The 24,669-nt window shown below is 46.2% G+C and overlaps 1 protein-coding gene across 1 annotated transcript in view; it reads right to left on the minus strand.

The window, feature by feature from the left end:
• The window catches only part of IRF5 (interferon regulatory factor 5), a 49,480-nt gene that overhangs the window by 10,275 nt on the left and 14,536 nt on the right, over positions 1 to 24,669 (minus strand). The window contains 5 exon segments of the mRNA XM_032238801.1: positions 174 to 503; positions 1,394 to 1,427; positions 3,076 to 3,122; positions 6,398 to 6,587; positions 8,793 to 9,004. Of these exon segments, the coding sequence (XP_032094692.1) occupies positions 174 to 503; positions 1,394 to 1,427; positions 3,076 to 3,122; positions 6,398 to 6,587; positions 8,793 to 8,966 (775 nt within the window). The 5' untranslated portion in view covers positions 8,967 to 9,004.

Below are 24,669 nucleotides of genomic sequence, written 5' to 3' on the forward strand. Positions count from 1 at the left end.
TAGCCGACGTAGGCATTCTGGGTAAACATGACTGCTAAATCTTTAGCTGAAGTGGGTCAAGTGAACTCAGCCAGCAGGGGACCTCACTGTCCCTCTTATCTCCCCATTCCCACGGTGTACCCCCATAAAAGAGAGAGAGAGGGTGGGGGAGAGGGAGAGAGAGAGGGGCTTACATGGCAGCATGTGGGGGCTGATCAATAAATTCGGAATGAACTGCTCGATGGGGGCTGCGGGACATCCCCCCTCGGACAGGGGCTCCAGAGTCCCTGGCATGGCTACGCTCTCGGGCATCAGCGGCATCCGGCTTGCAGAGTCGCCAAAACTGGGCACTGGAGGTTCCCCTCCTACCGCGAAGGCCCCCACGGGCGCTGGTGCCGAGGCTACAGGCCCCACCTCTGGGGGAGCCAAGTGGGGGAAGGTCCCATTGGCGCATGAGTTGGTGTAGAGGGTCTCTTGCTTGATCCACGGGTAGGGGGGCAGGGGCTCTGCGATGTGCGATGGATCTGGAACGAGAGAGCCTGTTAGGAATTCCGTTCAGGTCTATATCGAGCACCACGGAACAAACAAAAGAGTACAATCACCATGTGCTTTACTGCTCAACTATTTAACTGTAACAGGAAGCAGGAAACTCTCCTTAGAACAAAAGAGTATAAAGTATAGATAGCATAGATCCAATCTTGTAAACAGCACCATCTGTTGACTGACTACTACTGTAGTTGTTGCATAGAAATAAATTCAAACAGAACGGGACACTATAGGAAGTGACCAAGAAACGTGGTCAAAATGGAAGGATGGCTTCGATGTTGTTTCCATGCGGGGAGGGCGTCCGAAAGCAGCTCCCTTTTCTGCGTGATTTCTATCCCACTTTTATTGCCGTACAAGCACCTCAACATACACAAGTCTCTTTCCTCCTCCTCCTGTTTCCCCCACAAGAACCCTGCAATGTGGGCTTGGCTGAGAGAGACGGTGTCAGCTTCTGCCTTGCTGTTGCTGCAATCTATCTGAAATCACCTCACTGGTTTTCACATGTAAGGCAGGACTAGAACTCACCAATCCCTTAGGTGATTGGCCTAAGGTCGGATTTCATGCTAAGGCGGGACTAGAACTCACCGTCTCCTGGTGATTGACCCAAGGTCACCCAGCTGACTTTCATGCCTAAGGCAGGACTAGAACTCACTGTTTCCTGGGGGATTGAGCCAACGTCACCCAGTTGTCTTTCGTGCTTAAGGTGGGACTAGAATTCACCATCACCTGGTGAATCACTACAGCACCTTAATCACCACACGAAACTGAGTCTTCTTTAGAAAGCAGTTGGAGTCCCTGCCAAACAGGGAAGATCTGAAGCAGGCTCCCCCCCCCCCCACTCTTCTTCTGGGCACTGCCAAGAACCCACCTGCAATCCTTAAGGTGGGCATCATTTTCTGGAGCTGCAATTAAAGGGGGTAAAATTAGTGAGCAAGACAATTAGCTAGTTAGTCAATTCTATTCTCTCTCTCTCTCTCTCTTCCTCCCTCGCTCATCTATCTATCTATCTATCTATCTATCTATCTATCTATCTATCTATCTATCTATCTATCTATCTATTATAATTGTCTATCATCTATCTATAATCTATCTATCTATCTATCTATCTATCTATCTATCTATCTATCTATCTATCTATCTATTTTCTTTAACTATCTATCTATCTATCTTTAACTATCATCTATCTATTCTCTTTATCTATCTATCTATCTATCTATCTATCTATCTATCTATCTCTATCTATCGGCTGGAGAATTCTGGGAGTTGAAGTCCACAAGTCTTAAAGTTGCCAAGTTTGGGAACCACTGATCTATCTATCTATCTATCTATCTATCTATCTATCTATCTATCTATCTATCTATCTATCTATCTATCTATCTATCATCTATCTATCTATCTATCTATCTATCTATCTATCTATCTATCTATCTATCTATCTATAACTATCATCTATCTATCTATCTATCTATCTATCTATCTATCTATCTATCTATCTATCTATAACTATCATCTATCTATCTATCTATCTATCTATCATCTATCTATCTATTCTCTAACTATCTATCTGTCTATCTATCTATCTATCTATCTATCTATCTATCTATCTATCTATCTATCTATCTATCTATCTAATCATCTATCTATCTATCTATCATCTATCTATCATCTATCTATCTATCTATCATCTATCTATCTATCTATCTATCTATCTATCATCTATCTATCTATCTATATCTATCTATCATCTATCTATCTATCTATCTATCATCTATCTATCTATATCTATCATCTATCTATCTATCATCTATCTATCTATCATCTATCTATCTATCTATCTATCTATCTATCTATCATCTATCTATCTATCATCTATCTATCTATCTATCTATCTATCCATCTATCATCTATCTATCTATCTATCTATCTATATCTATCTATCATCTATCATCTATCTATCTATCTATCTAATCATCTATCATCTATCTATCTATCATCTATCTATCTATCTATCTATCTATCTATCTATCTATCTATCTATCTATCTATCTCTAAATCTCTGTGTATCATCATCATCATCATTTATTCTATTTATCCAGGTTATCTATTTATCATCTCTGTGTGTCTGTTTTTCTAAACTATCTATCTAAAATCTCTCTCTCTCATTTTTGAACCGCTTGTCTCCCCCACAGAGAGACTCTCGGGGGTGGGAGGGGTTTCTGTAAAAATATAATGCTAAACGAAAGAGCTAAACCAGGGTCGCGTCACGTGGAATTCAACCCCAGCAACAGAGGTGGGACTGGAAGCATGTTGGCTTGAAGGTGGTTTCAGCTGCAGCTGTGCAGAGCACCGAATTCTGTGGTTTTCTGAGTGCCAAATATAGCCGAATCGAGAGGCAGAAGTAGAGCGGCAGATTCTGGCCTCTCGTGAAATCAGCCCAGCACAGACGGTCCCACCCGCCAGTCTCCATACTTGGGCTATTTTCTACAGGAGGGCAACCCCCCTCCCCATAGATCTGCCCCCAAGAAGGCTAGGAAGACCCTAAGCTCTCACCTCTTCCTCTTCTTCACACCCCGCGGGCTCTTCTCCAGCAAAGCTCTCTGGAGGTTAAAAGCAGAGGGTTACAAAGGGTAAAACTGTTGTAAGGGTTGCAGGTACCCTGTTGTCTCTTGAGCCAAGGGCTCCCCCCCCCAAACATTAAGGACAAGGACTGGGGGGCTTCCCCACATGGTCTCCCTCTCCCTGTCAGCTGCTCCCTTAGGCTTGCCTGGGCTTCCCTGCTATGCGGTGACACACTCTGGGAGGGGGAAGGAAGAAGGAAAGGATTGGGAAATTGAAAGTAAGTGCTGTGATCTCCTAGAGGTGCTACCTCAAGGCCACCTAGCTGGGAGAAGAAGGGGGACACAGACCAAACTGTAAGCTTGGACTGACCGTTACGGAAAGACCTTGCCCGAACGTGATTAGTTACACAGGAGTGGACAACGAGAGAAAATTAAAAAAGGGAAATGTAGAAGTTGGGGATATAGGCGTGCGATTCTCAGTTCTGGCTTTGCAATATTTCAGTACACTAGATTTCTAATAAATTATATCTTTTTCAACAAATGGAGCCAAGGATCATTTGGTTGTATAAACATATAATAATTATATAATAATAATAATAATAATAATAATAATAATAATAATAATAATACCAGGACTTAAAAATTGAAATTCAACGACTATGGCACAAACCAGCAGTGGTAATTCCAGTGGTAATTGGCACACTGGGTGCTATTCCAAAAGCACTGGAATTACATTTAAAACAAAAATTGACAAAATCACCATCAGTCAAATGCAAAAAGCCGCACTGCTTGGATCTGCACGCATATTACGAAAATACGTTACGACGTCCTAGGCCCCTGGGTGGGGCCCGACTAGTAACCAATGCCAAATCCGGCGAAACAACTGGCCGCTGTGATACAATTGTATATCATCATCATCATCATCATCATCATCATCATCATCATCATCATCTGGTTGCATAGACAGAGGCACAGAATCAAAATCAGGTGGTCTTTATAAAGCCTTACTAAGGCCACAGCTGGAATACGGCATCCAGTTTTGGTCACCACATTTCAAAAAAGATGCAGAGACTTTGGGAAAAGTACAGAGAAGAGCAACTAAGGCGATTAAAGGCCTGGAGACTAAAATATAGGAAGAACCGTTGCAGAATTTAGGGTTGGCCAGTCTAGAGAAAAGAAGGACTAGGGGGGACAGGATAGCAGTCTTCCAGTGTTTGAGGGGCTGCCCCAAAGAAGAGGGGGTCAATTTATTTTCTGAAGCACCCGAAGGCAGGACAAGAGGCAACGGAAGGAAACTAATCAAGGAGAGAAGCAACCTAGAACGAAGGAGAAATCGTTAAGTTGAGGACCAGATGCTGGGCTGACCCTTCAATTCTACCGTGGATGAAATGCTTCATTTCCAATCCAGGGGAAGGAAATATTGGAGGGAAGGAATGAATTAGACGGGGAGGGAATCCCACGGTGGGGTTTTGGTCTGTTTTCATTTGTGAAACGCTTTTGGTTGGGGGAGCAACCGGTAAGGATATCAGCCTGCTCCTGGTGGGTTTTGTTTTTTTTAAAAAAGGAGGAATGGAGAGGGAGAAGAAGAATGCCCTCGACCTATCTGGATTGACAGGTTTTATACCTCTCCCAGAACCTGCCCAACTTGTCTGAGGAGACAATAATGAGGGAAAGGGAGAGAGGGGGAGGAGGAGGAGAAAGGAAGGAAGGAAGGAAAGTGGAAGGAAGAGAAGGAAGGAAGGGAAGGAAGGGAAGAAAGGAAGCAAAGGATGGAAGGGAAGGAAGGAAGGAAAGGAAGGAAGGGAAGTAAGTAAGGGAAGAAAGGAAGCGAAGGAAGGAAGAGAAGGAAAGAAGGAAGGAAGGAAGGAAGGAAAGAAAGTGGAAGGAAGAAAAGGAAGGAAGGGAAGGAAGGAAGGGAAGAAAGGAAGCGAAGGAAGGAAGGAAGGGAAGGAAGGAAAGGAAGGAAGGGAAGGAAGGAAGGAAAGGAAGGAAGGAAAGGAAGGAAGGAAAGGAAGGAAGGAAAGGAAGGAAAGAAAGTGGAAGGAAGAGAAGGAAGGAAGGGAAGAAAGGAAGCGAAGGAAGCGAAGGAAGGGAAGGAAGGGAAGGAAGGGAAGGAAGGGAAGGAAGGAAGGAAAGGAAGGAAAGGAAGGAAGGGAAGGAAGTAACGGAAGAAAGGAAGCGAAGGAAGGAAGAGAAGGAAAGAGGGAAGGAAGGAAAGAAAGTGGAAGGAAGAGAAGGAAGGGAAGGAAGGGAAGAAAGGAAGAGAAGGAAGGGAAGGAAGGGAAGGAAGGAAGGGAAGGAAGGAAGGGAAGGAAGGAAGGAAAGGAAGGAAGGAAAGAAAGTGGAAGGAAGAGAAGGAAGGAAGGGAAGAAAGGAAGCGAAGGAAGGGAAGGAAGGGAAGGAAGGGAAGGAAGGAAGGAAAGGAAGGAAGGGAAGGAAGGAAGGAAGGGAAGAAAGGAAGCGAAGGAAGGAAGAGAAGAGGGAAGGAAGGAAAGAAAGTGGAAGGAAGAGAAGGAAGGAAGGAAGGGAAGAAAGGAAGAGAAGGAAGGGAAGGAAGGAAAGGAAGGAAGGAAGGGAAGGAAGGAAGGAAGGGAAGGAAGGGAAGGAAGGAAGGAAAGAAAGTGGAAGGAAGAGAAGGAAGGAAGGGAAGAAAGGAAGCGAAGGAAGGGAAGGAAGGGAAGGAAGGAAAGGAAGGAAGGAAGGGAAGGAAGGAAGGCCTGGGAATGAGGAAGGAAGACAGAAAAAGGAAAAGAAATAGGAGAAGGAAGGATAAAATAAGAAGGTGAGAAAGAAAAGAGGGAGGGAGGTTGGAAGGAAGGAATAAAAAGGGCTGGGAAGGAGGAAGACAGAGAACACAGGTGGAGGAGAGGGAAGGAAGGAAGGAAGGAAGGAAGGAAGGAAGGAGAAAATAGGAAGGGAGGTACGAGAGAAGGAAAAGAGGGAGGGAAAAGGAGGGAGTATGGAAGAGAGAAGGGAGGGAGGGAGGACAGAAAGGAAAGGGGGAGGGGAGGGAGGAGAACAAAGGGAAGGAGAAGAAGGGAGAGAGGAAGGAAGAAAGGAAAGAAAAAAGGCTGTAAAGTTGGAAGGAAGAGAGAAAGGAGGAAGAGGAGGAGAGGAAGAGAAGGAGAAAGAAAGGAAAGAAAAGGAAAAGAGAGGGAGGGTATATGAGCATAACTTCCATGCAGGTATCTGCCGTTTCTTGGGTGTGTGGGAGGAGGGGACCCCTTGTGGTGGGGCAACGTAGAATCCATGGGGCCCCATGCGGCTTCACCGGTTAGGGGACAAAGCAGTGGCGTTGCAAAAGCAGCTGGTACCTCCGTTGGGCAGGGGGGCGTCGCAGACCTCGTAAATCTTGTAGGGCTGCATCGGCGTGTCTTTGGTCCCGTCGTAGATGAGACTAAACTCCCGGCTTTTGTTGAGGGCACAACGCAGGTTGGCCTTCCATTTGGCCGGATCCGGCTCATCCACGCCCTCGTTGTATTTCCCCGTTTCTTTGGCCCAGGCCTGTCCGTGCAAGAAAGGAAAGAGTGTGAGATTTCTGATGCTTCCCGCCGGCTTCCCCAACGCAAAGCCACTGGGGAAGCCAGCAGGAGGTCAAACTCCCTCTGGTTCCCACTGCTTTTTTCCCCCCTCTGTTTCTGTTGATTCTGTTTCTCTTTTGAATTAGGGAGTTCTCAGCTTACAATAAAACGAGTACAACTTACAATCATTCGTTAGCAATAGCAATAGCAGTTAGACTTATATACCGCTTCATAGGGCTTTCAGCCCTCTCTAAGCGGTTTACAGAGTCAGCATATATTGCCCCCAACAATCCGATAGATAGATAGATAGATAGATAGATAGATAGATAGATAGATAGATAGATAGATAGATAGATGATAGATAGATAGATAGACAGACAGACAGACAGACAGACAGACATATAGAGATAGATAGATAGATGATAGATAGATAGATAGATAGATAGATAGATAGATAGATAGATAGATAGATAGATAGATAGATAGATAGATAGATAGATAGATAGATAGATAGATAGATGATAGATAGATAGACAGACAGACAGACATATAGAGATAGATAGATAGATAGATAGATGATAGATAGATAGATAGATAGATAGATAGATAGATAGATAGATAGATAGATAGATAGATGATAGATAGATAGATAGCAATAGCAGTTAGACTTATATACCGCTTCATAGGGCTTTCAGCCCTCTCTAAGCGGTTTACAGAGTCAGCATATATTGCCCCCAACAATCCGATAGATAGATAGATAGATAGATAGATAGATAGATAGATAGATAGATAGATAGATGATAGACAGACAGACAGACAGACAGACATATAGAGATAGATAGATAGATAGATAGATAGATAGATAGATAGATAGATAGATAGATAGATAGATAGATAGATAGATAGATGATAGATAGATAGATAGATAGATAGATAGATAGATAGATAGATAGATAGATAGATAGATAGATAGATAGATGATAGATAGATAGCAATAGCAATAGCAGTTAGACTTATATACCGCTTCATAGGGCTTTCAGCCCTCTCTAAGCGGTTTACAGAGTCAGCATATCACCCCCCCACAGTCTGGGTCCTCATTTCACCCACCTCGGAAGGATGGAAGGCTGAGTCAACCTTGAGCCGGTGAGATTAGAACCGCTGAACTGCAGCTAACAGTCAGCGGAAGTGGCCTGCAGTACTGCACCCTAACCACTGCGCCACCTCGGTTAGTAAGTAGTACAGGTACAGGCTTGTAAGAAGTATCGGTAGTATTATTGACTTACAACCACGTGTTTAATTTAGGTACAACTGCACCAACAATGTGAATTATGATCACGTTTCACACTTATGACCGCTGTAGCATCCTCACGGTCACGCGATCAACATTTGAACACTTGGCAACTGACTCATATTTATGACGGTTACAGTGTCTCAGGGTCATCTGACCAGCAGAGTCAACGGTGGAAGCCAGATTCACTTAATGACAGTGTTAGTAACTTAACAACTGCAGTGATTCACTTAACAACGGTGGCCAGAAAGCTTGTAAAATGGGGCCGAACTCACTTCACCTCTGGCTTCTTAGCAATGGAAATTTTGGGTTTGACTGCGGTCGTTAAGTCGAGGACCGCCTGTAAAAAGCGACTTATTTTTGAAGTTTCCTAGCCACGATAATTATTTTTCTATTTACGATACAGCCCCCTCACTTAACGACCACTTTACTTAACAAATGCAACGATTCACTTAACAACAGTGGCAAGGAACATCGCAAAATGGAACAAACTCACTTAGCAAATGTTTCATTTAACAACATGAGTCTTGTTCAATGCTGGTTGTAACTTGAGTGGTATTTTTGTTGTTTTTATTGGCCAGGCTAAAATGTAATGAAAATGTTGATTCTCGTCTTTTCGGACTCCCTTCTTCATCATCAAGGATGACCAAGGTAGTCCGCCCTAAACCTTAGCAACCGCCTTCCATCATCATCATCATCTTTTAATGACCCCCAAATCCCTTGTGGGGTGGAGTCTGGGCAACTGAATGCAGCTGAGTATTTACTGGCCAGCTGCTGTCCCTGTCGCCACTGTGGAGTTTTTTTTTTCTTTATCAGCAGCCTCCTTCCATGCTACCCCCAAATGTTTTGTGACCAGGCAGCTTGGATCCGACAGCCCATCCTCCCCCACTTCCAGGTCACCTTGAAGATCGTGTTCTCGTCATCCTGGCAGGGCATGTGACGTGTGGCATGGCGCCAGGGGATGCAAAACCTTTTCTGCTCCGGATCTACCCAGCGCAGACCCGGGTACAGGCCGCTGTTCACCTGAGACACCAGCCAGGGCTTCAGGCGGATGCGCCGCGGGTGGGGGTTCATGGTTCAGGCACCCCCCTCTCCTCCGTCGAAGGTCCTGGCTGGGAAGGAGAAGCGGAGAAGAAATCAGAAGCTGGAATCCAAAACTGGAACTGGCGAATAGCGTTTTTTCTGAGGAAGACCTTCTGGGGCAGTCGCGAAGGGCTCAGAGGCTACAATCCAGCCACCCCCCTCTGACAATGGACGAGATTTGAAGGGGCTGATTCGGGGAAGCCTCCATCCATCGGGACCCCGGAAAACCTCAACCACAGGTAGGATTCAGCCGGTTTGGACCAGTTGCGGCAAACAGGATGCTAATTTTACATCTGATTCCCCGAACTGGTGGTTACAAGGACTGGCTGGCCACCCCCACCCCTCCCTGCCCCTCCCAGAAGTCTTTCCTATCAAAAGCAGACCCACTCAGCTAGAAGCAACGATGCCCCCCCCCCCCCAGGGCCACCGAAGAGCCAGCATTTCAAGACGTTTGATAGATAAACCAACAACCATAATTAGAAATATATATATATATATATATATATATATATATATATATATATATATATATATATATATATATATATATATATATATATATATATATATATATATATAGGGCTTTTCATCCAGCGCTTTGCCTTGTTTTCCAGTCCTGCAAACTCTTTTATCTTGGGTTCTTGGATAGGAAATGTAGCAACGAAGGACTCTTATTACCCTAGTATCGCCTCATGGTTTCCAACGGCAGGTATTTATTTATCTTAATTTTGTATTAGACAGGAAAAGCCCTGATTTTGTTGAAAATGCCCGGACCAAACGTAACTTTTAATGTTGGATTTCCTCCCTTATCAGAGGGAGCCCCCTTGTGGAGTACTGTGGAGCCGTTACCATGGCAACCCCACTGTGCTGAGCTGTTTTGTGGCAGTACAGTAGAAGCCATTTTAAGTCACAACAGGATGCATCTTAACAGAGCACACACCCTGAAGCCATTTTATGGCAGTACGGTAGAAGCCATTTTCCAGTAGTACGGTAGAAGCCATTTTATGGCAGTACCATAGAAGCCATTTTACATCAGTACCGCCATTTTACATCAGTATATATACATATATATCAGGGGTGGGTTTCAACTGGTTCGCGGCGGTCCCTGCGATCCGGTTGGTCGCCGAACCCGGAAGTAAGTAACTTCCGGGAATGGCGAAGGCCCCCCCTGCGCCCGCGCACGCCCGCGCACGCTCCTTACCCGGTTTTGCCGAATTCTGCGCTTCCACGCATGCGCAGGACGCATACAGCGCCTGCGCGATCCTCCAGGAGCAGCTGGAGCATCACACAGATGCTAGTATGCATGCGCACGCTGCGCGCATGCACGCGCGCACCGCGCGCATGCGCGAGGACACCGCCGGCCTCGTTCCAACCGAACCGGTTGGAACGGGGCGAGAAACCCACCCCTGATATATATACATACATACATACATACATACATACATACATACATACATACATACATACATATATATAAGATTTTTACAATCCCTGGTAAGCCCCAATTATGGGAGGAAGCTAACTGCTTCCATCATCCGTCAATCGGCTCGTCACAAGAGTCCATCACGACAGAAACCCAATATTTTTACTGTTGCTTTGTTATATTTGTGTTTTTTTTTATTTTATTTGTGCTGATAAATAAATAAAGGGAGACTAGTATAGATCTATTATATAGCCCAGGTTCGAATCCCAGTAAGGGTATGGCTAGCTGATGAGAGCTAAATAGCTTGAAATAGATCTATACTAGTCTCCCTTTATTTATTTATCAGCACAAATAAAACACACACACACACATATACACACACACATACATACATACATACATACACACATATATGTATATGTGTATGTATATGTATATGTGTGTGTGTATATATATATATGTGTGTGTGTGTGTGTGTGTGTGTACACACACACACACAAACACACACACACACTGTTTTCCTTCACTGCTGGATGCAGCCCAGAGTGACAGCTGAGATGGGCGGCCGTTGACGTTGGACCGAGAGAGAAATAAATGCCGGCATCCGCCCGTTTTCTTTAATGTGGCGATGACGGATGCCCGGGATGTTGCAAGGCCTCCGATTCTGGTTCCACGGGTGTGACCACGCCACCCACAAGGCAGTGGGGCAGGCCGGCCTTTCAACCACAGCCAGCTGAGAAGGAAAGGGCGCAGACTCCGGGGGCCTCCTTCGGCCAAAGATGCCTCTGCCAAGGGTTTATTTGGGCCCTCGGTTGCCCCCTCCCCTGTTTCACCACACCCCCAAATCGACAGGTAACCAACCTGTGCAGCTCACCAACTTTGTATGTGTTGGATTGAACCTAGAAGAATAGAGCTGGAAGGGACCTTGGAGGTCTTCTAGTCCAACCCCCTGCTCAAGCAGGAGACCCTATACTATTACATACAAATGTTTGTCCGGTCTTGTAAACCTCCAGGGATGGAGCGCCCACAACTTCTCATGGCAAGCTGTTCCACTGGCTAATTGTCCTCACTGTCAGGAAATTTCTCCTTAAATTCTTCTAAGGAGAACATAGAATTGTAAGGGTTGGAAGGGACCTTGGAGGTCTTCTAGTCCGACCCCCTGCTGAAGCAGGAGACTCTGTACCATTCCGGGCAAATGGATCTCTAATCTCTTCTTGGAAACCTCCAGAGTTGGGAGAACCTCTGGTGGCAAGTTGTTCCGCTGGTTAAATTTTGTCACTGTCGGTGAATTCCTCCTTCATTCTAGATTGGTTTTCTCCTTAATTAGTTATTATTTCATTCCGAGGCTTGAACTACAGAATAAGGGAAGAACAGAAGGACAGAGTTGGAGGGGACCTCGGAGGTCTTCTAGTCCAACCCCCCCCACACACACCCTATACCATTTCAGAGAAATGTTTGTCCAATTTCTTTTTAAAAAACCTCCAGTGTTGAATAAGGTGACCAGATTTTCAGATTGGTAAAGAGGGACACGATTTACCAGGGGAGGGGGTGGGGGACTTGATTAAAAATTTTCTATTTTGTCAAAAGGTCACAAAAGGCGATTACATGACCCCAGGACACTAAAACCATCATAAGTACGAATCTGTTGCCAAACATCAAAAGTTTGATCCCGTGACCACGAGGATGCCGCAACGGTCGCTAAGTGTGAAAAATGGTCATCGGTCACTTTTTTCAGTGGTTTATTTCAATTTAGTTTGGATAGAATCTTTTTTTTTTAAATAGTCTAAGACAATTTAAAAAAAGAATCCACGCAGAATAAATTGAAGTAAAACATTTCAAACTATTCCACACAGAATTAATTGAAGTAAAACTATTTTAAAAAATTCTATGCACAAATACATTTCAAAGTATTGCGCGTAGAATTTTTAAAAATGTAAGTCACAGTCTTATATCCACAAGATTCTGCAAATGGCTATAAATGTGGGTCAGTGTTGAAGCACCCACAATTTCCACTGGTTGTTCCACTGGTTAATTGTCCTCCCTGTCAGGAACTTCCTCCTTAGTTCCACGTTGCTTCTCTCCTTGATTAGTTTCCATCCATTGTTTCTTATCTTGCCTTCAGGTGCTTTGGCGAATAAGTTGACCCCCTCCCTCTTCTTCTTTGGGGCAGCCCCTCAAGTATTGGAAGAGTGTTATCATGTCTCCGCCTCGTCCTTTTTATAATAATATACCAAAATAATAATATGACAATAATAGTTTACCATAGAGGTGATCCTTGACTTACAACGGTTTGTTCAGTGACAACAAAAAGGGACATGACCATTTTTCACACTTACGACCGTTACAGCATTTCCCCGTGGGCACGTAACCAAAATTCGGGGAGACTCACATTTGTGACTTTCTGACCAGCAAAATCAACGGTTAGACCAGATTCCCGGAGCAACTGTGTGCCCTACTTAACAACGGCAACGATCCACTTAACCACCGTGTCAGGAAGAGTTGTGAAATGGGGCAAAACTCACAAACTCCACAAATAACACTAAAAACCGCACAGCGCTAACAATGGCACGACAAAATAGCATCAACGGCGCGTTGAAAGGTCTGGGAGAAAATGTCATTTGCCCGCAAACGAGAACTGGTGGGACCATAACATAGAGAAATAAAGAAAATGATAAAAAAATGAAAGAGTTTGCTTTGACCGAGGCTTCCAAAGAGCCTGAAGCCAACTCCTCGTCCCGGCAAAAAACCCTTTTATTAATTGACTGTGAATTCTGCTCCTTCACATCTAGCAAAGTCTTTCAAAGGAGGATTTACGGTCACAGACCTTCTCTGGCTTGGAGAGCTGCCAGGCCGATCTCTGCAAAACTTGGCAAGGAGCCTCGGAGAGTCACGAACCAATGAAGGGAATTAATTGTCTCCTGCAAACTCTACTCCCCTGTCGCTCCTCTTTTATGTCCCCTGGGAGGGGCCATTCACCGTCGACCTGTGGCCTTACTCCCAAGTCGAACCCTGTTCTTTAGCTCTTCCCTTCGTCTGGCAGCTCTGTGCATGCACACACTGGGAACAGGCTCCTGCTGTTCTTCTGCCTCACTGATGTCTGACTCCGAAGGCAGCTGATAATTGTCAGACAGTCCCGGCCCTCTCTCTGCCTCCGACACAGAGCCCCCCTCAGAGCCTTCCCCAGACTCCAGGACTGGCCCAGGTTCCTCCCCAACCTCCTCACTGTCCGAATCTGCCGCCAGTTCCGTTGACCACTGGCAGGACACAACGGAGCTCCAGTGTTGTCTGACTTTAGACTTCAAACAGACAGGCACCTGCCACATAACCCCAGGGACTTAACAAGAAAGACGAAAGAAATTGGATAGCTGATGTGGCAACACCTGGAGACAGCAGAACAAAAAGAGAAAGATCGCAACAGACAAAGAGAAATAGAACGACGGGGGCAATAGGAAGCAAAAGTAGCGCCAATAGTAACAGGTAACCTGGGTGCAGTTTGAACGGCTTACATCCTGCGGTGGCCACCTTTAACTTCATCAAATAACCACATCTGGCTGTTCCAAGTCCTTTGGGAAGAACTCGAGAGGTGGGCAAGCATGCCAAGTTCAGTCTGAACATCTGGCTGACTCTGCAACCGACCACAATGATTGTTCTTGGCATCGACAAAATCTTCAGCCAATTGCTTATATCAGTGTTTCTCAACCTTGGCAACTTGAAGATGTCCAGACTTCAACTCCCAGAATTCCCCAGCCAGCATCCGCTGGCTGGGGAATTCTGGGAGTTGAAGTCCGGACATCTTCAAGTTGCCAAGGTTGAGAAACACCGGCTTATATCCTGTGATGATGGCTTATAACCATCACACATCTGCCTATTCCAGATCCTTGGGAAGGACTCAAGAGGTGGACCAAAATGCCAAATCCAGTCGGTACATCTCTCAAGCTAGCCTGTTCAAAATGGCTGGACTTCAACTCCCAGAATTCCCCGGCCGGCAAGCTTTAAGACAAGTGGACTTCAACTCCCAGAATCCCCTAGTCCACTCGTCTTAAAGCATGCCGGCCGGGGAATTCTGGGAGTTGAAGTCACGAACATTGGGCCAAAACCAACAGCTGCTCTTCTGAAAGGAACACGGCATGATTTCGACCTAATTCTTAACTGGGCTACGACGGAAAAGAATATCTCCCCGCCAGCAGAAAGGGGAAATTTTGCCGGAGCCTAAAATTCCGGTTCGGCAACCTAAGAAAAGAGACGGTTTTGAGAGAGGCAAACCCCTCAGGGATCAGCCAAGAATGCTTAACCTTGAAATCCAGTTACAGCTTTGACTGAGACTGCGGCTAATTACACCCCATTGGGATTTTTCCACCATCAACTTGCTTTCCACTCCTTAGAGTTACGAATCGTGACTCTCACAACTGTCTCGAGGTTCGCACACTCGGACGAGCGACTATCTCCGGGGAAAAGATCCCGACTTTGAATGTGAAACCCCGAAGCAGATATTCAGAAGAATCTTAAAAACTTATTTTTTTCTTCTCTAGGAACAAAACACCCAAAAGGAATCGATCTGTTTCTATTTGAAACTGGATTGGATTGGATTTATTACATTTATATGCTGCCCTTTTCCCCGAAGGGGACTCAGGGCAGCTCACAATTCAAGTCAGGGAAGGGGGTACAGACAGGGAATAAAAAGACGAACATAACAATACACAACTTAAAAGCACACAACAGCCATACCATTCGAGGAGGGGGGCAACAGCTCTTTAGCCCCAGGCCTGTCGGAATAGCCAGGTTTTAAGGGCTTTGCGGAAGGCCTGGAGGGTGGTGAGGGTTCGAATCTCCACGGGGAGTTCGTTCCAGAGGGTCGGAGCAGCCACAGAGAAGGCTCTCCTCCGGGTAGTCGCCAGTCGGCACTGGCCGGCGGATGGAATTCGGAGGAGGCCTAATCTGTGGGATCTAATCGGTCTAGTGGAGGTGATTGGCAGCAGGCGGTCTCTCAAAACTGACCGGATGTCATGTCAGAGTAAAGGAACCAATTTTGAACCCCTAAGACTAAGGTTTCAAAACTTGCTAGATTAGAGAAATGGGCTCGAAATAACCGAAGGAAGCAGGATTGGGCTGGGAAACAGACCCCAGCCAGGAGGTGATGTGGCTGCAGGAAAGATAAATACAGTTTTGGGCAGCATCAGCAGAAACCTAGTTCCCAAAACATGGGAAGGAATTGGGATTGTGGAATTGCAAAGGACCTCAGGCGGTTGGGCCAGGAGATGGTAAGTTATAGTTTCCACCTTGGACATGAAAGCCATTTGGGTGACTCTGGGCCAATCACCTGGAGACAATGTGTTCTAGTTCCATGTTAAGCATGAAAGCCAGATGGGTGACTTTGGGCCAGTCACCAGGAGAAGGTGAGTTCCAGTTCTGTGTTAGGCATGAAAGATAGCTGGGTGACTCTCGGCCAATCACTGGGAGATAGTGAGCTCTAGTTCCATGTTAAGCATGAAAGCCAGATGGGTGACTTTGGGCCAGTCACCAGGAGACTGGGAATTCTAGTCCCAGCATACGTACTAAACTTGGCTGGGTGACTCTGGGCTGGTCCTTCTCTCTCTCTCAACCAACCCACCCCAACCCACCTCACAGGGTTGTTGTTGCGGGGGAAAATAGGCAGAGGAGGGTGTGTTGCGCATGAGTCATTAACAAAGGGAGGAAACACACCAACTTAGCTAGCAAGCGAGCCAAGCCAGGAAGAACAGGGACTGGTTTGCAAGTGTGCAAAAGGGCACACTTCCTTCAAAGGTCGGCTTCGTCACCTTGGGTGTGCAAGAGAGCAAGCCAGTTTCCCAACTCTGGGCTCACGTTAATAACAGCCCTGAGTGTTTATTTGTGGGTGAAACACGGCAGGGAGCCCTTCCGACAAGCAGCTTCATGCTGGGCGCCTTCTGACTCAACGACATGTTTATTATTTATTGATGCAATTTATATATGCTGCCCCAGTGGTGGGGTCTGGCCGGTACAGCCTGATACAGCCGTACCGGTAGTCGTCGTGAGCAGCGGCCACCGTACCGGTACGGTGGTTTGGCCCACCCGCCTGGCTGCATTCCATACCTGTTTTTGAAGCAACTGGGGCAATTGTGCAGGCGTACACAGTGTGCGGCGGCTGGGCAACCTCCGACGAGCTGCTAGGTGTCGCAGGGGCGGTAGAGTGCGCATGCTTCTGCAGCACACATCAGGCATGTACACAGCGTACGTCCAAGTGGTGGGTTACGACCGTTCCCCACCAGGTACTGTTCCAGTACGGTGCTCCAGAGGGCCCGTCTGCCTGCTCTCCTTCCGATCGGGGCATTTGCTCACGCGCACGGAGCATATGGCGCCTGCATGATGCTCTGCTCAGTAGCTGGAGTGTCGTGGGTGGTGGGTACGCATGCATGTGTTGTGTGCGTGCATGGGGTGGACGCCCGGCTACGTTGCAGCGTACCGGTTGCAACAGGAGCCGGGACCCGGCGTGCACGAACGGACGACGAGCAGCGTATTGGTAACAACGGTAGGAGCGACTCACCACTGTGCTGCCCACCTCAGTGTCGAGCAACTCCAGGCAGCTGACAACGCGCTAATAGTTTTGGGGGTTCGTGGTGGGCAATCGCATGACCCTCAAAAGCAAAGGGAACGTCAGGGGCGAAAGACGGGGTCCACACACGGGAAGTGCGATTAAACTGCTTTGCTGCTGAAAGCCCACCCGCAGGAATCTTCTCAACGAGTGGTTGGCGGCGGCTTAGTCAGATAAGGCCAGAGGGTGTATTCAGCCGGTTCGGATCGGTTCACCCAAACCAGTAGTGAAATCACGGGTGCCTCCTCACGCCCCCCCCCCCGCACCTGCCCCGGCTCTATGCTGTCCTATTTAGGCACGTTTTCAAGCCACACACATGCATGCAATCCGCACACGCTCACATTTGCGAACCGTTAGGGAAAGTAAGTGAATTCCTCTCCTGGATAAGGCTCAATGGAATTCAAGGGAGGTCGGACTTTGTATGCTTGTGACGATGTATGGATGCTAGGCTGACTCCTCCTTTGACACCGCCATTCCTTATCCGACGTTGAGATCCTTCACCCCTCCAAGAAAGCTGCATTTTTTTTGGTCCCCTCCAGAAACGGAGGGGACAAACCTGTAAACCTCGGAGGCGTGTATTCGCCCGAGCTCCTTCCCCGTCTTCACGGCTGTTCGGGTTTCCTCTCCAAATTATGACAGGAGACCCCCGGAGAAGTGTTTCGTGAAACCTCGATGAGTTCAACTTCCAGGAACTGAAAATCCAGACGGCTTGGGACCGCTCTTCCTGCAGATGTGAGTCATGGCATGAACTTTCTTCTCGAAATGAGGAAAGAGGCAAAGAAAGGGGAGAAATGAAACCGCGCGGCCCTCAAAACGGGAGTATGTGGGCAGGCGGAGGGCTGGCGTGATGCTGCTTGGAGAAATCGGGGAGCCCACGAGGTGGACTTACAAGGCGAATACTTTTCAAAAGCTCTTTTGCGCCTGGTTCCATCGCTCGGGGCTCTCTAAGGAGGAGAGGAGATTTCCAAAATAGAGGGAAGTCCTCGACTTACAACAAATTTGTTTAGTGACCGAAGTCCACATCTACGACCGCTGCAGCCACCCACGTGGTCCCATGATCAAAATTCAGAAGCTTGGCAAACTGGCCTGTGTTTATGACGGTCGTAGTGCTGGAGCGCACGTCATATCCCCTTTTTGCAACCTTCCAGCAATCAAAATTCAATGGGGAGGCCAGATTCACTTAACGACGGTGTGACTAACTTAACAATTGAGTAGATGCTCCACCCTGGGAGGTTTTTAAGAAGAGGCTGGAAAGGCCTTTATTTTGAATGGTATAAGGCAGTGATGGCGAACCCTATTTTTCCCCTGTCGTAACTTTGAACAACGAGCTGTCGTAAGTCGAGGAGTACATGTAAGAGGAACCAGGGGCCAAGCGTGCAAATTTCGATCACGGGACCACGCCGATGGCTGCAAAGGCTGCCAGTGTGAAAAGCGGTTGCAAGTCACAGTTGTAACTGTGACTGGTCACTAAGCGAGCTGTCGTCGTAAGTCGAGGACTATCCGTAAAGCAAGAAAGACATAAAGTGGGGGGGGGGGTAACCATCGCGTTCACTGAAAACTGCTCCCTGAACATCCCACCCCTTTTCTTCTCTGTGCACTGTTTTACACACTTGCCACTTGATCTGCCCCATTTTCATGGTTGAAGGTTTTCACTTCTGCCAATTTGGGGAGCCCCCCCCCTCCACCTTCCCCCCCCCTCTGGCTTCGCCCAACCGCAACTTTTTCAAACTTCCCCCTTTTTTTCAAAAAAAAAAAAAAAGCCCCTTCCCTTCGCAGGGCGGTTGTGCAATCCGCTCGTCCTTCATTCACGCCTGGGGACTCGAACGCACCTCCCTGCGCTTCCGTTGTGCGGCTGGTTCCCTTGTGAGAACTTGTCGTATCCAAGGCTCCTTCTGGATACCCTCAACTCCTCCTTTACTAGCCCCCCACCCACCCAACCCCACGGTTCTTAAGAGGCCTCTTCCCACTTCATTGGGCCTTCGGTTTTCCCACCAGATTTAGTTCTGAGTTCAGGTTCTTTCATAAATGTATTACAAATTCTGCCTTCACTTCTATTTGGTTTGTAATTAGCTGGTTTGGTATAATGGTGAAGGTACCAGGAGACAGGGAGTTCTAGTCCCGCCTTAGGCATGAAAGCTGGCTGGTTAACTTTGGGCCAATCACCAGGAGACGGCGAATTCTAGTCCCGCCTTAGGCACAGAAGCTGGTTGGATGATTTTGGGTCAATCACCAGGAGACGGTGAGTTCTAGTTCCGCCTTAGGCACAGAATCTTGTTGGATGACTTTGGGCTAATCACCAGGAGACGGTGAGTTCTAGTCCCGCCTTGGGCACAGAATCTTATTGGATGACTTTGGATCAATCACCAGGAGACGGTGAGTTCTAGTCCCGCCTTGGGCACAGAATCTTATTGGATGACTTTGGGCCAATCACCAGGAGACGGTGAGTTCTAGTCCCACCTTAGGCACAGAATCTTATTGGATGACTTTGGATCAATCACCAGGAGACTGTGAGTTCTAGTCCCGCCTTGGGCACAGAATCTTATTGAATGACTTTGGGCCAATCACCAGGAGACGGTGACTTCTAGTCCCGCCTTAGACACAGAATCTTATTGGATGACTTTGGGTCAATCACCAGGAGACTGTGAGTTCTAGTCCTGCCTTAGGCATGAAAGCCGGCTGGCTGACTTGAGTCTCTCTAAGTCAATTTTGCAGGAAAAATGAGGCTGACTCCCCCACCAAATGTTGAACCCCTCCCACCCCCACTTCCAGCCCTGGCTGGGGAATTCTGGGAGTTGTAGTCCCCCCCGCCCCCCATCTTGAAGTGGTTGAGGTTGAGAAATGCTGTTCTGGATTCCCCAGATAAGCAGGGGAATCACACCCGGATTAATTCCAGAGCAATAATCAAGCGGTAACCACTATCCCAGTGGCGGAACTAGGAAGAAGGAAACAACCTTCTTGCAAACGCTGACAAGGCGAAGCATATAAGCAGAGAGCAATCCCCACCCCCCCCTCTAGTACTGATGAAGTTACCTAGTTGGGTCATGAAACGCCTGCAAGAAAACCACCAAGCTCAGAGAGAGCACCAAGGACCCCACAGTCATTGACGACCTCCTCCTCTTTCTCTCCACAAACCCCACTCCCTCCTAGCACTGATGATATTCCCTAGTTTGGTCATGAAACGCCTGCAAGAAAACCATCAAACTCAGAAGGCACCAAGGACCCCACAGTCATTGACCACCACCACCACCACCACCTCCTCCTCCTCCTCCTCCTCCTCCTCCTCCTCCTCTTCTCTTTCTCCTTCTCCTCCTCTCAACAAACCCTACTACCTTCTAACACTGATGATGTTCCCTAGTTTGGTCATGAAATGTCTGCAAGAAAACCACCCGGCTCAGAGAGAACCAAGGACCCCCGAGTCCTCCTCCTCTCTCTACAATCCCCACTCCCTTGTAGCCCGGCCACACTGATCAACAGAAGCGTTTCCTTCACCGGCCTCAATTTTACACACAGTTTGACCTGATCCTGAATACAGGAATTCCTAAGCAGGGGGATGGACTGGAAGACCTCCAGGGTCCCGTCATGCTCTGTTTATTCTATATTCTGTTTTATTCTATTCTACATTCTATTCTATATTCCTTATTCTATTTTATTCCTTATTCTGTTTTATTCTATTCTATTTTCTATTCTATTCTATTCCTTATTCTATTCTATATTCTGTTCTGTTCTGTTCTATTCTATTCTATATTCTGTTTTATTCTATTCTACATTCTATTCTATTTTCTATTCTATTCTATATTGTTCTATTCTATTTCTTATTCTATTCTATTCTATATTCTGCTTTATTCTATTCTACATTCTATTCTATTCCTTATTCTATTCTATATTCTGTTCTATTCTATTCTACGTTCTATTCTATTCTATTTTCTATTCTATTCCTTATTCTATTCCTTATTCTATTCTATTCTATATTCTGTTCTGTTCTGTTCTATTCCTTATTCTATTCTATATTCTATTCTATTCTATTCTATTCTATATTCTGCTTTATTCTGTTCCTTATTCTATTCTATTCTATTCCTTATTCTATTCTATTCTATTCCTTATTCTATTCTATTCCTTATTCTATTCTATTCTATTCCTTATTTTATTCTATTCTATGTTCTATTCTATTCTATTTTCTATTCTATTCCTTTATTCTATTCTATTCTATATTCTATTCTATTCTATATTCTATTCTATTCTATATTCTGCTTTATTCTACATTCTATTCTATTCTATTCTATTCTACGTTCCGTTCTGTTCCACTCCATTCTATTCTATTTTATTCCATTCCATTCCCAGCGTAGAAATGATCTTGCATCAATCTCGGGTGCAAAAATTACAGTTTCTCTTAACAGATTCCCCAAGTTTGCAACACATTCAGGCCTCCCATCCAAGCGAGCCTCTGATTTCTATTTCCGTACCCCAACATTTTCCATTTTACTTCTATTCAGACTGGAACAGTCCGTTTTCGGTCACATGAATCGATCGTGCTGGAATATCACCCGTTTTCGGATGTGTTGTTTTTTTTTCCTTCCCGTGATGGAAACAAATTCATTTGTTGCCAGATACCAAAAGAGACAAAAGGAGGCAGGGTCAACCCCCTGCATTTTTCCAGCCTTCCACTTTTGTGAAATGAAAGTCGGCTTTTAAAAATATCCCCCCAAGAAAGTTGCAAAGTTGGCGGCGGAGCCATAAAAATCAGCCGGAATGTTTTGTTTTTTCAATTTTGCTAATTTCCCCCTCTTTGACAATCTGCAGAAAAAGACGATTTACAAGGGTGCTTTATCTCCTAGCCAGCAATTGCAGATAATCTTCAACTGATAGCGATTTGTTTAGTGACCGTTTCGAAGTTACGACGACCCCGGAAGATGTGGCTTATGATGGTTCTTCACACTTACGACCATTGCAGAGTCCCTGGGCTCATGCGATCAAAATCCAGACGCTTGGCAACTCATTCATATTTATGACGGTGGCAGCGTTCCCCAGAGTCACGTGATTTCCCCTTTGCTCCAGCTTCACTTAACAAACCATGTTACTAACTTGGCAACTGCAGCGATTCGCTTAACAACTGTAGCAAGAAACATAGTAAAATGGGAGCAAAACTCACTTAGCGACTCTCCTGCTTAGCGACAGAAGTTTTGGCCTCTACTGGGGTCATCAATAGAGGATTGCCTGCAATTTTCCAGCAAATCTGCCAGCACAATAAATAGAATTTTATTTTATTTTTTTAAAAAGAATTGTTCCCGATTGAACGATGGGATGTGTAAGGATTTCCCTTACGAAGAGAATTTTGCCTTTTCAGGGGGGAAAAAAAGCTAAAAAACCATTTTTCCTCCCCTGCAATCTGCTTTCTGCAAGGATCAGGTATTACCAAACCAACGGAAAGAAATTCAAGAAGGGTTATGCAAGAGAAAACCGGCAGAGGAGATGCCTGGTGAAATCCATCCACTGAGATTTTTTGTTTTTCTCTCTCTCTTCGTTGCGTTTCCCCGTGGACTTTTTCCTTCTCTCTCTCTCTCTCTTTCTCTCTCTTTCTTTCTCCCTCCCCCTCTCTCTCTCTTTCTCTCTCTCTCTCTTTCTTTCTCTCTTTCTCTTTCTCTCTCTTTCTCTCTCTTTCTCTCTCTTTCTCTTTCTCCCTCCCTCTCTGTCTCTCTCTCTTTCTCTGTCTCTCTCTCTTTCTCCCTCTCTCTTTCTCCCTCTCCCCCTCTCTCTTTCTCTGTCTCTTTCTCTCTCTCTCTTTCTCTCTCTCTTTCTCTCTCTTTCTCTCTCTTTCTTTCTCCCCCCCTCTCTCTCTTTCTCTCTCTCTCTCTCTTTCTTTCTCTCTTTCTCTTTCTCTCTCTTTCTCTTTCTCCCTCCCTCTCTCTCTCTCTTTCTCTGTCTCTTCTCTCTCTCTCTTTCTCTCTCTTTCTTTCTCCCCCCCTCTCTCTTTCTCTCTCTCTCTCTCTTTCTTTCTCTCTTTCTCTTTCTCTCTCTTTCTCTTTCTCCCTCCCTCTCTCTCTCTCTTTCTCTGTCTCTTTCTCTCTCTCTCTTTCTCTCTCTCTTTCTCTCTTTCTTTCTCTCTTTCTCTCTCTCTTTCTCTCTCTTTCTCTTTCTCCCTTTCTTAAATCTGTTTGCATTCCTTCCCGCCGCACGGTGACCCTGAATGGGTTTCAACTGTTAAAGAGCAATAAAGCCACGCATATTATCTAAGTGCCATAAAAAATACAAATTACGAAGGAGGGAGGCGTTCCTCCAATACTCGCAGGCCTGCCCCAGGGAAGAAGTGGGTGGATTTGGTCTCCAAAGAACCTGAGGGCAGGACACATAAAAATCACGGGTGGAAGAACGTTAGAAACCCAGCCTAGAACGAAGAAGATTTCCTGACAGGGAGAACAATTAACCAGCGGAACGGCTCTCCACCTGAAGTTTTGAAGAAGAGACTGCCAATCACGGGAGGTATCGGTGCTGCTTGATAAAGCCTCAGTAAGGCCACACCTGGAATGGAGCATCCAGTTTGGGCCAACATTTTGCAAAGACTTTGGAAAAAGCGCAGAGAAGAGCAATTAAGACAGTGTTTCTCAACCTTGGCGACTTGAAGTCCTGTGGACTTCAACTCCCAGAATCCCCCAGCCAGCACAGCTGTGCTGGCTGGGGGATTCTGGGAGTTGAAGTCCACAGGACTTCAAGTCGCCAAGGTTGAGTGTTGTAATATAACTCCTTGTGTAGGTGTGGGTCACCCATGGCCCAGTGCATAACAGGGCATGCGCAGCCACGCTGAACCACATAGGAAAAAACAAACTCCTAAAGAACAGAACATCCTGATAGTTCGTAACATAACATCCTGATAGTTCGTAACATAACATCCTGATAGTTCGTAACATAACATCCTGATAGTTGATAACATAACATCCTGATAGTTCACTCTAGATGTGCCTTACCCAATGACGCCCAGGATTTGACCATATATAGACAGAACTTCCCTGAGCTGTAGATTAGCAATTGTAGTTTGACAGGCTGTCTTAAATCACACGCTGATTGCTGATTGCTCCTCCTGCCTTTGTCCTATCTCAATAAAAGGGGCTCCCAGACCCCCAATCTGGGTCGCTCCATCCCGAGAAAGATCGTGTCCGTGTCTTTTCTCCACATTGGCCACTGAACAAACACTGAACTAAGAGGATTAAAGTTCTGGAGACTAAAACATACGAAGAATAATCGCAGGATTTGGGTTCAGCCAGCCTTGACAAGGGAAGGAGTAGGGGAGACACAATAGCAGCATTCCAGTATTTGAGGGGCTGCCCCAAAGAAGAATGGGGGGGTTGTCAACCTCTTTTCCCCCAAACAGATGGCAGGACAGGAAGGAATGGATGGAAACTAATCCAAAAGAGAAGCAACTTTGAACTAAGGAGAAACTTCCTGACAGTGAGGACAATTCACCAGGGGAACAGCTTGCCACCAGAAGTTGTGGCGGCTCCATCACTGGAGGTTTTTAAGAAGAGACTGGACAGTCACTTGCCTGAAATGATACAGCGTCTCCTGCTTGAGCAGAGGGCTGGACTAGATGACCTCCAAGGTCCCTTCCAACTCTATTCTGATTGATTGATACAATCCATTTCTCCACGTAGCCCTCGACTTACAAGCACAAGCGAGCCCAACATTCCTGCGGC

Source organism: Thamnophis elegans, unplaced genomic scaffold, assembly GCF_009769535.1.
Source record: "Thamnophis elegans isolate rThaEle1 unplaced genomic scaffold, rThaEle1.pri scaffold_89_arrow_ctg1, whole genome shotgun sequence".
NCBI lineage: Eukaryota > Metazoa > Chordata > Lepidosauria > Squamata > Colubridae > Thamnophis > Thamnophis elegans.